Here is a 14,571-nt window from a genome sequence, read left to right on the forward strand (position 1 = left end):
CCAGAGCAGGAGGTGGGCTCCAGGGAGGGCCCTTCCTCAGCACGAGACTTGCCTGACAGAAACTCGGTGTCCCGTGGGTGCCATAAAACAAGCCTGCGGGTCCTGTGGAAGTGAGTGAAGAGGCAGGAGGAACCTGGCAGAGCCCCTGTGCTGAATAAACAAGGTGCCGTTTGCCCTCGTCTGGGATTTGGTGCCGACAGCAGGCCCACGCAGTGTTCCTGGCATGGCCGAGGTCTGAAAGTAACTGTGGTCCTGCCGGGGGGGGGGGGGGGGCGGGTAACACAGCTGGTCACCAGCCTGGCCCTCGGGCCACCTGAGCCCACGGCCTCCACTTTCCTGGCGGCGCTGGCTTGCCTGAGTCCAGGCCCCCGCCTTCCAAACACTGGTGGGGAAAAAGGCGGCTGTCCCTGAAAGGTCAAGACCTGACAACTAGCAGCTACCCCAGGTCAGCCTCTCGCTCAGTTACTTTAGGGAGCCACCGAGCTTAGCCCAGAGTCCAGCCTGAGGCCCTCAACCCCCCAAGTCCTGCCACGGGGGCAGGTCACCTGCAGAAGTGACCCGGGGAGAAGGACCGGTGGTCTCAGCTGTGGCAGCTCAGTGACCTTAGATCACGGAGACAGGGTGGCTCCTCCCTGACTGATGCCGTCTTTTATTAAAAGTCTGTGCCGTCGCCGAGAGGCAGAGGTCCAGAGGGAGAGCGGACTCCGGGGATAGCTCCAGTCCGGCGGGGCACACACTCTGCTCCTCGGCGTCTGCGGAAGTGGCTGTGGTCCTCACGGCCGGCTGCACCGCTTCCCCAGGGCTGGCCGAGGTCCGCCGTCGAGCCCCAGGGCTAGCTGCTGGTCCACCAGGAGAGAAGGCCCAGGCCTGGCTCACTGATGGATCCCTGCGCGGGGAGAGAGAAAACAAGACCATTTCATCTACCTTCAGGGCTTGAGCCACCTCGGGAGGCAGAGGGGCCCACCCTTCTGGGTGCCCCGCACAAAGGGAATAGTGGAGCAAGCACACACCAGCCAAGAGGAGGATGGGGGAAATCCAGAGGCCGCCCCAGCGCTCCCGGCTGGCACCCGGAAACACAGCCCAGCTCCCCTTTCCTGCCCCAACCTCACCTGAGGCCTCTAAGGAAAGTGCTGGTTCTCTAAAGGGCATGCCTCTGGCCCCAAGGCCTCAGCTGGGTCAGGTTCCCTTCCTCGCCGCCAGGCCCGTCCAGACATGGCCAGCGGCAGGCCAGGCCTGGGCACGCTCTCAGTCCTGCCAGGAAGGCCTAGTGACCCTGCACCCCAGCCTCCAAAAACATGCAGAGGGGATGCCCTTGGCCACCCAGATTTTTGACAAAGCACAAGCAGCCCCCCAAGCAAACCACCTGCAGCGCAATCCTACCAGGAAATCCTAGCAGGCCCCAGAAACGTGTCCTACTCTGTCCTGCATCACAGTCACTTCATGAGGGTAGAAGACCCAGGTCTGGTCACAGCTCCCCTGCCACCCCATGTGCACACCTGGTCGGGTGTGGGAGCGGCCCCGACGGAGGGCCACCCCTCCCCGAAGCCCCCACTCTTGTGCTTGACCTGCTCCCAAGCCCCTTCCCCACTTGCTTTCTCCCTCAGCCTGCGTATCAGCAGCCTTGTCACCCAGCGTGGGCTCAGTCCCTCTTGCCGCCAGGAGTCTGACGCTCCCAGTGTTATGCCCTGGCTTCTGAAACACGCTCCCCAGGGAGAAGTGACCACCTAAGAACTCATCAGGGACTGGCGCCCTGACCTGCGGGGAGAGGGGCCCCAGGCGGGGAACCCCAAGTCAACACCCTAGGAAGCCGCTCCCGTGCCTGGGTTCTCCCACCACGCCGGTGCCCGTGCGCATCTCACCATAAGCGTGTACGGAGCCTCCTTCTTTGGCAGCTCCTCACTGGAAGACGTGGCCTCGGCCGAGCTGGGCCCCGTGGGGGACGTGTCCACAAAGCTCTCGTCCACCACCCGGAAGCGGATCTCCTCGCCGGTGTCCATGTACAAGTCGTGCGCTCCTTCCTCTGTCTCGTACTCCCACACCCACACCTGCTCTGCCTCGTCGCTGGGTGGGGTGCGGAGTCAAGGCAACAACCAGGGAGGGGGCAGCCCGCGGGTGGGGGGGGTTCCTCCCCCAGGCAAACCCCATCCAAGGATGAGAGCCCCTTGGCTGGGGGTGTCAAGCAGAGACAGGCCCACACCACGTGCATGAGGCAAGGCTGGGCAAGGTCTGGACCCCACGGGCAAGAGCAGGAACGCTGGGGGCTGGGGAACACAGGCCCCCCCCACCCGGCACCACAGCCAGGCGGGCACACACATCCTCAGGGCCCCAGAGCAGGAAGAAGGCTCAAGAGCAGAGCGAGCCCCACCTCTTGAGGCAGGAGTGACGAAGGCCTCTTGCTGCCCGGGGCCTCCCAGGCCAGCCGCCACGTTCAGACCTCCGCTCCACCGGCTGTGACCCGGGCCAGGCGCAACCTCTGAGCCTCGGGTCCCCATGTGTAAAACGGGTTGTGGCAAGGCCTGCCCGCGCAGGGCTGTGGTGAGGAGGTAATAACGCAGCACACCCAGAAAGTGCTTTCCGTGGGACCCGCACAGTCGGCCCTGGGGTGCTAGCTGAAGCTGTGCTATGTTCTCTGCTGTCCGACTCCACACCCCTTTCCATCACACCCTGTGAAAATGACCAACATGAAGCGCAAGGACTTTCCCGGTGCTCAGGACAGACACGGCTGCCGGAAGGCCACCTGCCTGAGGGCCCACAGCCAGCGAGAGCCCCAGCCGGGCAGGGCCAGGTTTCCTGACAAGCCCTGGCGTGCCCCACAGACCCTGGCCCTGGCCCTGGCCCGCACAGGCCGAGCCGGCGTGCGCCGATGAACCAGTGAGGGCAGCACCCTGGGACTCCCGCCAAAGCCCCAACCCCTCCCTCAGACCACACTGAGGAGCCACAGCGCCCTCTAGTGGCGGTCCCGCGCAGGGTCCGGCCTTAACACCCTCCCTCCCCCGCCCCACCCCCCCACCCCCCCCACCCCCCCACCCCCCACCCCCCCCCCCCGCCTTGGAGCCTGGTCCCCTGCTGGGCCCTGGGGACACAGTCCTGACAAGATGGGGTCCCTTCCAGGGAGCAGTCTCAGTGAGGACCCCCAGAAACAGACAACCCTAGGGCGACCAGGCAAGGGCTCGGGCAGCGCAATGGGGGAAGCCAGCAGAGGGAAACTCAACCCAGCGCAGGACCAGGCACAGTCAAGCCCTCAAACGTCAGCCAACGGTACGGTTCGCATACGAGGGAAGCGGGGAGGCGAGCGAGTCAGAACAGACCTCTCCAGGGACGGGATCTCCGAGATGATCCCTGAGAGGACAACCTAAGCCAAGGGAACAGCACCCCACCTACAGAGCACTAGAGCACAGACGGGGGCAGGCGCGTGGGGACACCACGGGTAACATGGGAGCAAGGGCAGGACAGCGCTTCTGGAGCACGAGTGCAGGCCGGGGCGGGGGGGGGTGGACACAAAGTCAGCAGCGTCAGATCCAGGCCCCAGGGTCACCCCAAGGAGTGGGGACGGTCCTTTGGAAAGACCTGAGCTCCCCTGTGACCCACTTTAACCTTGGGAGGATACAACTTGGCTGGCTGCTGCAGCGACTCAGGGGGGATGAGAATGTCCTCGAAGAACCCTAGAGAGACTGGAACACACGAGAAAGTGACGGCATGGGACAAGGGCAGTTGTTGCCACGGAACTCTGAGCCCCCCACCCCCACCTCGGAGCCCCACGCCCCCGCCTAGTCCACTCAGCCACCAAAACCTGCAGTGGACATCACGCAAAACCAGGACCAGAGGGTGCCTGGGACCCCGAGCCCCCTCTGGCAGCTGCTGTGTCCAGGCGGCGGTCCTGAGGGAAGGCCTCACGGTGAAGCCCCACAGCTGGCCAAGGCCTTCACTGCTGCGTGAGCACGAGGGGGCTGCGTACTGCCCTCCCCCCGCCCCCAGCTTACCTGACACCCCCGCCCCGACCTGTGGCCCAGCCCAGAAGCTGAAGGGAGGCCTGCTGGCCTGGCCACTTGCCCCAACGGGCTCCCAGGCTTCGTCTGAGGATCGGGGCCACCGTTACCGTGCACTCCCTCCGGGCTGCAACCTTTGATCTTGCCAATCAGAATCTCGTCCAGGAAGGGATGGAACACCACATAGCGAAAATGGACTGGAAGTGAAGGAAGAATGTCAGTGACGAGCAGGCACGTGAGGGATGGCTGCTCTGCAGCGGCCCCGGCTTCCCAGTGTTGACCATACTCGCCAGCCCGCTGACCTGGAGGCCCTGTGGCTACCCCAGAGTCCGCTGGGCCCTTCATACCCAGTCCCTCTGTGGGTCCAGACCCACCAGTGGAGCTGCAGGAACCCACACCCCGTCCCCTGCAAGGCCACAGCGCAGCCCCCGTAACAGGCCAACAGCAGTGGCCCTGAACGGAGGGCTGGCCCCCAAGCCCACCCGACAAGTCACTCCTGAACCCAGATTCTGGGCCATGGATGACTCCAAAGTCAATTCACCCTTCCTCCAGACTCACTCCCTTAAATTCTAGAAGGGGCAGAAGTAACCGGCAAAGGGAGCCAGGTTCAGAAACAAGTCTTCCGTCTCCCTCTGATGGGAAAGTTTGCCCCGGGCACAGCTCTGACCTGGAACAGGACGTTAAAAATGCCCTGAAATGGACGGGGCCATGGGGAGGCAGAGGCAAGAAGCCAACAAAAATGCCTCTGTGGGCTCGCAGGCCCTGCCCTAGGTGGTCCCCAACGCGGCAGACCCCCAGGACCTGGCAGAAGCCATTACCTCGTCACTCCTGCCCAATAGCCCCAAAGGGGTGACCAGCACTGGCCTGACCCCCGCCAGAGCTAGAGAATAACCGTGAGGCTACGTCCTGCCGGTCACACGGTGCCCATCGCCACCCACCCGTGTCGGCTGTCGCGCTTCCCCGCCGTGAGGATGGGAAGCGGCGCAGAGGGGCCGCGTGACCTGCTCACAGCCACTCAGCTCTTCTGTCCTGCTTTGCCAGGGGAGGACTCCAAGCCTTTCTGGGCCACCAAACACGGCCACAGGGTGGAATCTACCTTCCCAGACAGCTTTCACCCCCACACAGGCTCCTGCCCGTAGCACCCTCAGCTCCCCGCTCTGCCGCCGCCGCCCTAGGGCCAACGGGGCCCCCAGCTCCCTGCCAGGCGGCCTCTCCGCGGCCCCACCAGGCAGGAAGCACGAGGGGAGAGGGGGCGAACGTAATGCGGTCTATCCACACAACGGAATATTACTCAGTCTTAAAAAGGGAGGAAGTAGACACCTGCCACACCACGGATGGAGCTCGAGGACATCACGTCATGTGAAATAAGCCAGCTCCGGAGGACCACATACCGTGTGACTCCGTTGTATGAGATGTCCCGCATAGGCGAACCCAGAGATGGAAAGTAGATCCGCGTTTGCCAGGGGCTGGGGGAGGGGAGCATGAGGAGCAACTGCTGGTAGGTACGGGGTTACTTTTCGGAGGTGGGGGAAAATGTTCTGGAATGAGATTGTGGTGACAGTTGCACAACTCTGAATATCCTAAAAGCTACCGAATGTAAGCTTTAAATGGGTGAATTTTATGGCATGTAAATGAGATCTCCATTAAAAACAAAAAGGAGGCCACAGACCAGCAGGAGGGCCAGCCAGGCCAGGGCCGTATTTGGAGCCACCTTCCAAGAGCCCGACCTCAAGTTCCGGGGTGTGTAGTGGACAGATGGGAGCCGGGAAAGTCAATAAGGATGGCACTGCAGGATCAGTAAGAGGAAGACCCGCTCTCAGGGGCAGGCTCGGGCCAAATCCCAGGAGCAGCGGGGCTGCCTCGGGATGTAGTGAGTTTCTGCAAAGGACAGACACTAGATGATTCCACTACACGAAGTACCTCAAGTAGTCAAATTCATAGAGACAGAAAGTACAACGGTGGTTTCCAGGGCCTGGAGCTGCTGGGAATGGGGAGTGGAGGCTTAAGAGGGGCAGAGTTTCAGTTTGGCAAGATGACAAGGTTGGTGATGGTCACGCAGCAATGACTGTACTGGAAGCCATTGAACTCGGCACTAAAAATGATTAACATGGTAAATCTTATGTTATATATATTTTATCACAACTTAAAACCAAAAAAAAAAAAAAGAACCAGAATGAAGCAAACGGTGGGCATGAGGACAGTCCACTCTGGAGCTCCGAGCAGGTCAAGAGGGGCTCCCCCGGGGCCAGTCAGCTTGTGGGGCAAGGGGAACATGGCCATGGTGCCATGTCCAAGTACCCTAAGTGACAAGAGCTGAGGCTGGACACCCGGGCGCAGTGTCACAAGTCACAGAGGCTGACGTCTTGTGAACACTTACCGTCCGAGAGAGGTGAAGCGACCTGGCCCGGGGAGAAGGAAGTACAAGGCAATAAGCAAATGAAGAGCCCTCAAAACAAAGGGGGAGGCATGGGGCTGAGGCCTCCCTCCACACACCCTGGCCACAGCCCTGGGTGAGGCAGTGGGCTGGGGGGGCGGCAGGAACGGGGCCCGGGGTGGAGGATCAGCCTTAAAGCACGGCATTGATCCCCACAACAGAGCACCACCATGCACGGCGCTCCGCAGACCACAGCGAGCTTCACAGCTCCAAGTGCTGACCCCATTTTACAGATGAGGAACCCGAGGCCAAGACAGGCGGCGTTACCTGCTCAAGGTCCGCATCCGGTGCAGGGCAGGGAGCAGAGCCAGAATTCAAATCTGGGTCCATGTGACATGCTTCACCCAGGGCCCTAATCCTCACACCTCATTCCCAAGGAACCAGGGGGCCCAGGGTGAACTGGGGGTGGGGGGACAATGAAAACCAACAGTGGAAATCTTACACCAAGTGGCAGAAACAACCAAATGAAAGAACAGAATTTCCTCAAGTTTAACTTCTTCCTCCCAGTCTTCCTTGAAGTTCTGGTGCCTCTCACCACTTGTCCAGGGCAAGTCTAAAGGCAGAGACTGGGCTCAGCTCAAGGGCATCCTTCTCCGTAAACAGAGGCCCTGTGGTCTTGTTTTCACGTCTCCGTCTAATTTCTCTGCTAAGTGCTCCTAGGGCTGTCCACAGAGCACGGTAACATCTCTGTGAATCTAATTAAGTCTCTGGACTCCTGGACACAGACACGAGGCAGCCTCATGGCACGTTCTGGAATGCTCGACATCTCTGTGTCCAGAGGCTGACCAGGATGGGCTAGGGCAGGGCTCCTCACACTTGGCCTTGTGTGAGAAGCACCTGGCTCCTTGTTAAACACAGTCTGCGGGCTCATCTCCAGAGATTGTGATTCAGCAGCTCGGAGTGCCTAGCGCGTGGCAAGCTGCAGGCCTACCCGCTAATTCGCCCCGAACCACGTCAGCAGCCCCTCCCTTGCCCTCTGCTGCTTCGGCTGGGTCCAGGGAGGACAGAGAACGCCCCACGCCCTCCCTGAGAACCCTAGCCAAGGTGACCATCGCTCTACTCGTCCAGGACTGCTAACCAACCTTGCCTTCCTTCCCAGGGTGCACACCCCTTTGCTACGGGACTGCAGCTCCTCCCACCGAGAGGTGGAGTCTATTTTCCCATCCCTTGGCCAGCCTCAGCCATGTGACCTGCTCTGGCCAATGGGCTCTTCCTACAGGAAGAAGAGACCACATGCAGCAGAGATGAGCTGTCCCCCCTCCTCCCCAGCAGCCAGTCTGCCAACCACCAGACACATGAGGCCATCCTACCCCACCCAGCCCTGGACAGGCCAGCCCAGAAGAACCCATTTAGCGGATCCACAGAAATCAGGAGAAACAGTTCAAATCAAGGAGCCACTGAGCCCTCCTGATGTGCGAAGGACCCATCCTAGGACCTTTGCATGTATTAATTTAGTATTCTCACAACAGTCCTGTAATATAAAATCTACTGTTAACTACATTTTATAGGCAAGGAAACAGAGGCATGGAGAGATTACATATTCTACACAGGACACAGAGCAAATAAGCGGCCAAGTGGGATTTGAATCCCAGAGACTACACTTAACCATTAAGTTCTAGGGCCCCTCAAAGTCCCCCACCCTCAACCAGCCTCCTCCCTAAGAGACAGATGCACTCCCCTTGGCTCTCCACACTTTTATTTTTATTTATTTTTTTAAAGACTTTAAGTAATCCCTACACCCAACATGGTCTTGAACTCACAACCCGAGATCAAGAGTCACGCACTCTACCAACGGAACCAGCCAGACACCCCTGCTCTCCACTTTTAATCCAGCAATGACCGTTCCAAGTGCCCTCACCTGTCTGGCCACCCCTCCAATCAGACTGAGCAGCCTGATGGCCAGGCAGAGTAGGGCTCAGTAATAAATGAGACCAAAGGGGGCACAGACACGGAGCCACGATCTCAGAGCAAGAGAGGCCTCCAGAATCACCTTGTCTGGGGCACCTGGCTCAGTCACGTAGCGACAGAGTCTTAGCTCAGGTCTTGACCTCAGGGTCATGAGATCGAGCCCTGCGTTGGATTCCACATTCGGCAAGGAATCAGCTTGGGGTTCTCCCCCTTTCCCTCTCCCCCCACTGGTGCGTGCACACTCTCTCGTGCTCTCTCTCTCAAATAAATGAATAAGTGAAATCCTTAAAAAAAAAAATCATCTCGTCCACCATTTCTTATAGGTGAAGAAACCAAGGCCTAGACAGGGGAAGATTCTGCCCACTGTCACCCAGTCAATTCCTGGCAGAGTCAGGACTAGGCCTCAGGTCTCCCAATCCCTAGACCAGGATTCCCACAACCAAAAACCAAACCCCAAGAAACCCAATGCCAAAGAGGAAAGGGCAGGCTGCCTGGGTGGCTCAGTCAGTTAAGCGTCTGCTTTCGGCTCAGGTCATGACCTGGGGGTCCTGGGATCGAGCCCCACATCAGGCTCCCTGCTCAGCAGGGAGTCTGTTTCTCCCTCTCCCTTTGCCCCTCCCCCCCGTGCTTTTGCTCATGCACACTCTCGAATAAATAAAAAATCTTAAAAAAAAAAAAAAAAGAGGAAAGGGCACCCACCTTTGGTGTGCGACGCGCCGTCCCCTGGGAACACGTAGGCGTCCTCCAGCTTGGTGATGTCAAACAGACAGATGCAGAGCCCCACGTTGTACACGACCTGTGTGCATCCACACACACACACACACACACACACACACACACACACACACCGTGACACTGAGGCCCAGCTCCCCAGCATGCTCTCCTGAGACCCTCACCACCCACGGCAGGTAATGATTACCCCGTTTTACAGCCAGAAATGAGTTGGGGCACCGTCTGAGGTAACCATGGGTCAGGGGCCTCTGAAGGATGCAGAGCTCTGGAAAGAGTGGGGCCTTTGTGACAAGGCAGATCCCGGTTACACTGCCAGTTCCAACACTCACTGTGTGACCTCCAAGGTCACTTCTCTGAGCCTCAGTTTCCCCCATTTGCAAAAATGGACCTCCCAGGCTGCAGGTTTGTTAAACAGAGGGAATGGATGTGAAGCCCCATGCCAGAGTCTGGCTTACACGCTAGAAGTAGTAATAGTCAACCACGGATCACTATTATTAGTCAGGATCCCTGACAACCAGGGAAACCTGGTTTAAACCTGCACTTCCCAAAGTCTCAGGTCCATGCTAGAGCTCAGGGCTTGGTGTCAGAGGCCCGGCTAATCCCCCATGCCCCTCACAAAGCAGGAGACACAGCCGTGGCTGCAGGGACTGAGGCTGGCAGAGTGACCCAGGGCCAAGGCCCCGAGACTAGGCAGACAGCATCCTATGCCCCCTCCGCACCCTACAGCGCTCCAAACCACCGGCCCGCTGGTGTCACCCTATCTGCCACCAGTGTCATCACCTCCCAGTTACAGCCCTGCAGGACTGTTCAACGATTAGCAAGAAGCTCAGAGAACTTAGGGTCCGGGCCAGACCTCACCACAATGAAGCACAGAGTCTGGCTGGCTTCGGCAGCATAAGATCTGTGCCCTTGGCGGGACCACGGACCTCTTCTGTGCAGCCTCCTCGCAAATGACTCAAATACAGAAGACTCATCTCAACAGGTCACTGAAGGACCCAAAGGGACTACATGCCCTTCTTGGACTTTTCACACCTTCTCTCTCCAAAATGCTCACACTTCGTCCCTCCACAGACCCCTTGACCTTCTACCTCACAAAGTAACCGGAAGCCATCCACTAAGGACTTCATGAGTTCTCTCCACCAACAACTCCCTAGATCCATACACCTCCCTTCTATGACCTCAGCCTCTATGGAAGGGACTGGCCTCCTGTCTAAAGCCAGCCCAACCTTCCTCTTGCTGGCTCCTTCTCAGCCTATCACTTCCTGCTAGTCTACAGATGAAGACCAATACCGCCATGACATCCTGCAGGCCCTGTGCGGCTTGACTCCTGCCACCTTTCCAGTCTGCCCTCCCCTCTCTTCCTCTGGCCAGGCCACACCAGCCTCCTCCATGTTATGATGGGTGAAACATTCCCTCCTGCCACAGGGCCTTTGCGCATGCTGTTTCCTTTGCCTGCCCAGCTCTTCTCTCTGCACAGCCCTCTCCCACCCTCAAAAATGAATCCCCTCGGGGCGCCTGGGTGGCTCAGTCATTAAGCTTCTGCCTTCGGCTCAGGTCATGATCCCAGGATCCTGGAATCAAGTCCCGCATCGGGCTCCCTGCTCCGCGGGAAGCCTGCTTCTCCCTCTCCCACTCCCCCTGCTTGAGTTCTCTCTCTCGCTGTCTCTCTCTCTCTGTCAAATAAAGAAAGAAAATCTTAAAAAAAAAAAAGAATCCCCTAGTTAGTTCCTCTTCAGCATCATCTCTCAGCTCAAGCTCAAATGCCACATCCCTAACAAAGCTGCGTTCTCCCTCACCGTAGGCAGAGTTCTCCTCCATTCCAGACTTGTGAATGCCTGTCCTTCACAGCACTTACCTCAACTTGTCATCACATACTCAACTGTGGGTCCCTCTCATTCATATCTGCTCTCCCCACCACACTACAGGGTAGAACCTTGTCTGCTTCATTCAATCAACAGACAATTATGGAACATCTGCTATGTGCCAGGCTCTGGCTAAATATGAGGGCACCGTGTGGGGAAGACAAAGGTGCCTGCCATCATGGAGCCGGAAAAAAAACCACAATCATCTAAGAAGGAAAGAGTGATAGGACACATTGTAACTGAGGAAGGGTTACTACAGAAAAGGCAGCAGGAAGCCCCAGACTAGCTGTCACTAAGTCATGTAGGGCTGGCATATAAAAGGTGCACAAATACTTTTTTGCAGGAATGAATGGATAGACCTCCTGACGGTGAACTCTAAACCACTCTGTCCATCTTCACAAAAACAGTGCGCGGTTGGACAACCATTATTATTTCCATTTTACAAATGGAAACTGAGGCCCAGAGGGGTAAGTGATCTGCCCAAGACTGCAAAGTAATCTGGCAGTGCAGAATCTAGCATTTCCCAGTTACAAGAGCCTTTTTCAAACCCAGTTTCTTTTTTGATTCCCTCTGACATCCTTCGTGCAGAGGGATTACCCCCATCCCCTGTACAGGTGAAGAAACCGAGTTCTGAGACGTCAAGCTACTTGACCAAGGCCAAGGTCTGGCATGACCAAGGCCAGGCCTGCAGCGGGCAGGTGGGTAGTGCTGCGCCCGCCGGTGCCAGGGCCTGCCAGCGACCCCGTGGGCCCAGTACCTTGTTGGCCAACTTTTTGTTCAGCTCCTCGGCAATGGAGTCGTTGAGCTTCCTCTCAAACTGCCACGGGGGAATCCGCACGGTGTCCACCATCTCCACCAGGACAAACATCCCGGCCTGCGCTGAGGCCCTGGGAATGGGAGGGTCAGTCACGCACCGTCTGGGGCGGTGGGCATTCCCCAAGCCCTTCCCACGCCCCCACCCCCAAGCCGGCAGTGGGGCTGCGAGGTAGGGCGCCGGGGCGTGCTCAGCCGCTGCAAAGTGAGGAACCTGAGGATTAGCGGGGGGGGGGCCCTCGCTCCCGTGGAAGAGGTACGAGCACCCGTCGCACGACCCCGCGCTGCCCCGCCACGAACCACGCGCCGCGGCCACGCACCGCGCTCCCACGCGCAGCCGACTTGGGACGAGACTCCGAATCTCACTTCCGGGGAACAGACCAATAAGAAGCCTTTGCCCGCCCCCCGACGCGGCGCGGGGGCGGCGCGGGGGCGGGGCGGGGCCTCCCCTTCTGCCAGGGCGGAGCCGTCCACCCTCCGACCGCGCTTTCTGGTTGCTAGGCGACCTCGGTGCATTCCAGACTTCACCGGCTTGGCTAGGGCTGTACTCTCTTCTTCCGGGTCTCAGGTTGTGCTCTGCGCCGCAGCCGGAGGGGTCCTCTCAAAAGCCGGGACAGGATGCTTAGACCCCTCAGTACCCTGGAGGCGGGAGAATTAACTGGAAAGGGGCAGGCGGGACCTGATAGAAATGTTTCGTATCTTCTAGGGGGTGGGTTACACAGATGGATGCAATTGTCAGGGGTGCCTGGCTGGCTCAGTGGGTAGGGCATGCGACCCTTGATAACAGGGTTGTGAGTTCAAGCCCCACGCTGGGTACAGAGGTTACTTAAAAACAAAATCTTTTTAAAACCCGCATTGAACTCTATAGTTAAGATCTCTGCATTTAATTGTAGGCAGATTACATCGCAATTGAAAAGTGATAATAAGTTGGGACCCAAAAACAACCTCAGTAGCTTCCCACTAAACTAATAATAAAGTCCGAAACTTTGAGGCGCCTGGCTGGCTCAGTCAGTGGAGCCTGCGACTCGATCTCTAGATTGTGAGTTCAAGCCTACACCTTGGGTGTAGAGATTACTTAAAATAAATAAATTGGGGCGCCTGGGTGGCTCAGTCACTCAAGCAACTGACTTCAGCTCAGGTCATGATCTCAGGGTCCTGGGATAGAGCCCTGTATTGCTCATCGGGGAGTCCGCTTGTCCCTCTCCTCACCCTCCCTCCGGTCCTGCTAGTGCGCGCGCTCTCTCTCTCTCTCAAATAATAAATATCTTAAAATTAAATAAGTCCAAAACCTTTATGGTAGCTCACAAGGCCCTGCAGGGTCTTGCCTCTAAAATAAACTCTTTAAAAAAAGGCGGGGGGTGGGGGGGGCGCGCCTGGGTGGCTCAGGCGTTCAGCGTCTGCCTTCAGCTCAGGTCATGGTCCCAGGGTCCTGGGATCGAGCCCCGCATCGGGCTCCCTGCTCCGCGGGAAGCCTGCGTCTCCCTCTCCCACTCCCCCTGCTTGTGTTCCCTCTCTCGCTGTGTCTCTCTCTGTCAAATAAATAAATAAAATCTTTAAAAAAAGGATCTTGCCTCTACCCACACCTCCAGCCCCATTGTGTTCTTTCCCCTGCCACCCCTGCCATTCCCACTCATCTTCATATGACGGGTAACACGGGCTTGGTAAGACAATTCAGTAGCTTGTCCGAGATCACGGGCTGCTAAGTGGTAGAAGCGGGCCCATCTAAACCTCTACACTGCCTCTAAAAGTTGGTGGGCTGTGGAAATATACTGGCTTGTGTTTAAACAAAGAAAAATTTGAGAACTTAAAAGAAGCCTTGGGGTGGATGAGAGGCACTCAGAAATGCATGGTGCTTCACTTTGCAGATTTTACACGTGTGGCGATATCTGTGTGAGGCTGGTGCAGCGATACTTAATTTGGCCTTCTCTGCATCCATATTTTTATTTTTAGGTCTGTCTGCCTTTCCTAGGATTTGAGCTACTTGAAGATAGGGGGAAATGCTACTTCAGCTCTTTAGTCCCATGATCCCCTAATATCATTTCTAGGGGGCATTCAGGAAAAGTATTGAGGAGGTGAGTCTTTTCCTCGGTCTCTCAAACCTCCGTCTTCATTCCATTCCCACTGCTACTGCCCTGGTTCAGGCCCTTCCATTGCTCTGCTGGAGCTTAGCCACACCCCTGGCTTCTGGCCTCAGTCTCTCCTTAAGTGACTCTCACACTGTCACGAAAACCTTCCCTTCATGAATATCCTCTGCCTACATGGAAAGGTCTGGACCGAATGCAGCCTTTCTCTCCAGTCTTACCTTCCTTCTGTTTCCAAGCACTGGGATGGAGCAAGTTCTTTTAGTCCTTCCTCAAACACTTGTTCACCTGGAAAACTCCTACTCATCCATCAGAACCCAAACACAATGCCTACCCCATTCATTCATTCACTCAACATACTGTGTGCCCAGCTTTGGAGATCCAGTGGGGAAGAACTGGGCCCTGGGCCCAGCTTCAGCTCAGAGGGGTTGCAGGGAAGAAGGAGAGAGAGAGAGAATTTGATGCTCTCGGGAAATTAAAAGTATTTCAGCTGATTTATAGGGAGATAAGAACCGTGAGACTGGAGACCTCAGCAGGGTCCAGATCACAAGGGCCTTATCATTATAATTTAATCCTCACAACAGCTATATAGTAGGGTCTATAATTATCATTACCTGATTTATCTCATTCTCATTTATCTCATTATCTCATTTTGCCTCATCTAAGGCAGAAAGAGGTTAAGTAGGTCGCTCAAGTTCACACAGCTAATGAGTGGCAGAGCTGGGATTCAGGCTCCAGAGCCCATGATCCTAACC

General features: G+C 57.2%; 1 protein-coding gene across 3 annotated transcripts; it reads right to left on the reverse strand.

Moving 5' to 3' along the window:
* Positions 1 to 295: 295 nt before the first annotated feature.
* POLR3H (RNA polymerase III subunit H) lies at positions 296 to 12,117 on the reverse strand. Of its 3 annotated transcripts, none has more exons than XM_028115725.2 (7): positions 12,056 to 12,117; positions 11,680 to 11,809; positions 9,028 to 9,124; positions 4,097 to 4,183; positions 3,608 to 3,671; positions 1,860 to 2,061; positions 296 to 886 (listed from the first exon to the last, which is right to left on the reverse strand). In XM_028115725.2, exons 2-7 carry the CDS (start codon positions 11,788 to 11,790, stop codon positions 833 to 835), a joined length of 615 nt encoding a protein of 204 aa, XP_027971526.1. In that variant the 5' UTR covers positions 11,791 to 11,809; positions 12,056 to 12,117; the 3' UTR covers positions 296 to 832. The 3 variants fall into 3 exon arrangements, with proteins under 3 accessions (XP_027971526.1, XP_027971529.1, XP_027971527.1); XM_028115728.2 differs by having other exon boundaries at positions 12,036 to 12,078; XM_028115726.2 differs by having other exon boundaries at positions 11,950 to 12,077.
* Between the last annotated feature and the right edge of the window lie 2,454 nt (positions 12,118 to 14,571).

The sequence above is a fragment of the Eumetopias jubatus genome, unplaced genomic scaffold (assembly GCF_037043125.1).
Source record: "Eumetopias jubatus isolate StellerSeaLion01/CBP00866 unplaced genomic scaffold, mEumJub1_p1.0 scaffold_8, whole genome shotgun sequence".
In the NCBI taxonomy this organism is placed as follows: Eukaryota; Metazoa; Chordata; class Mammalia; order Carnivora; family Otariidae; genus Eumetopias; species Eumetopias jubatus.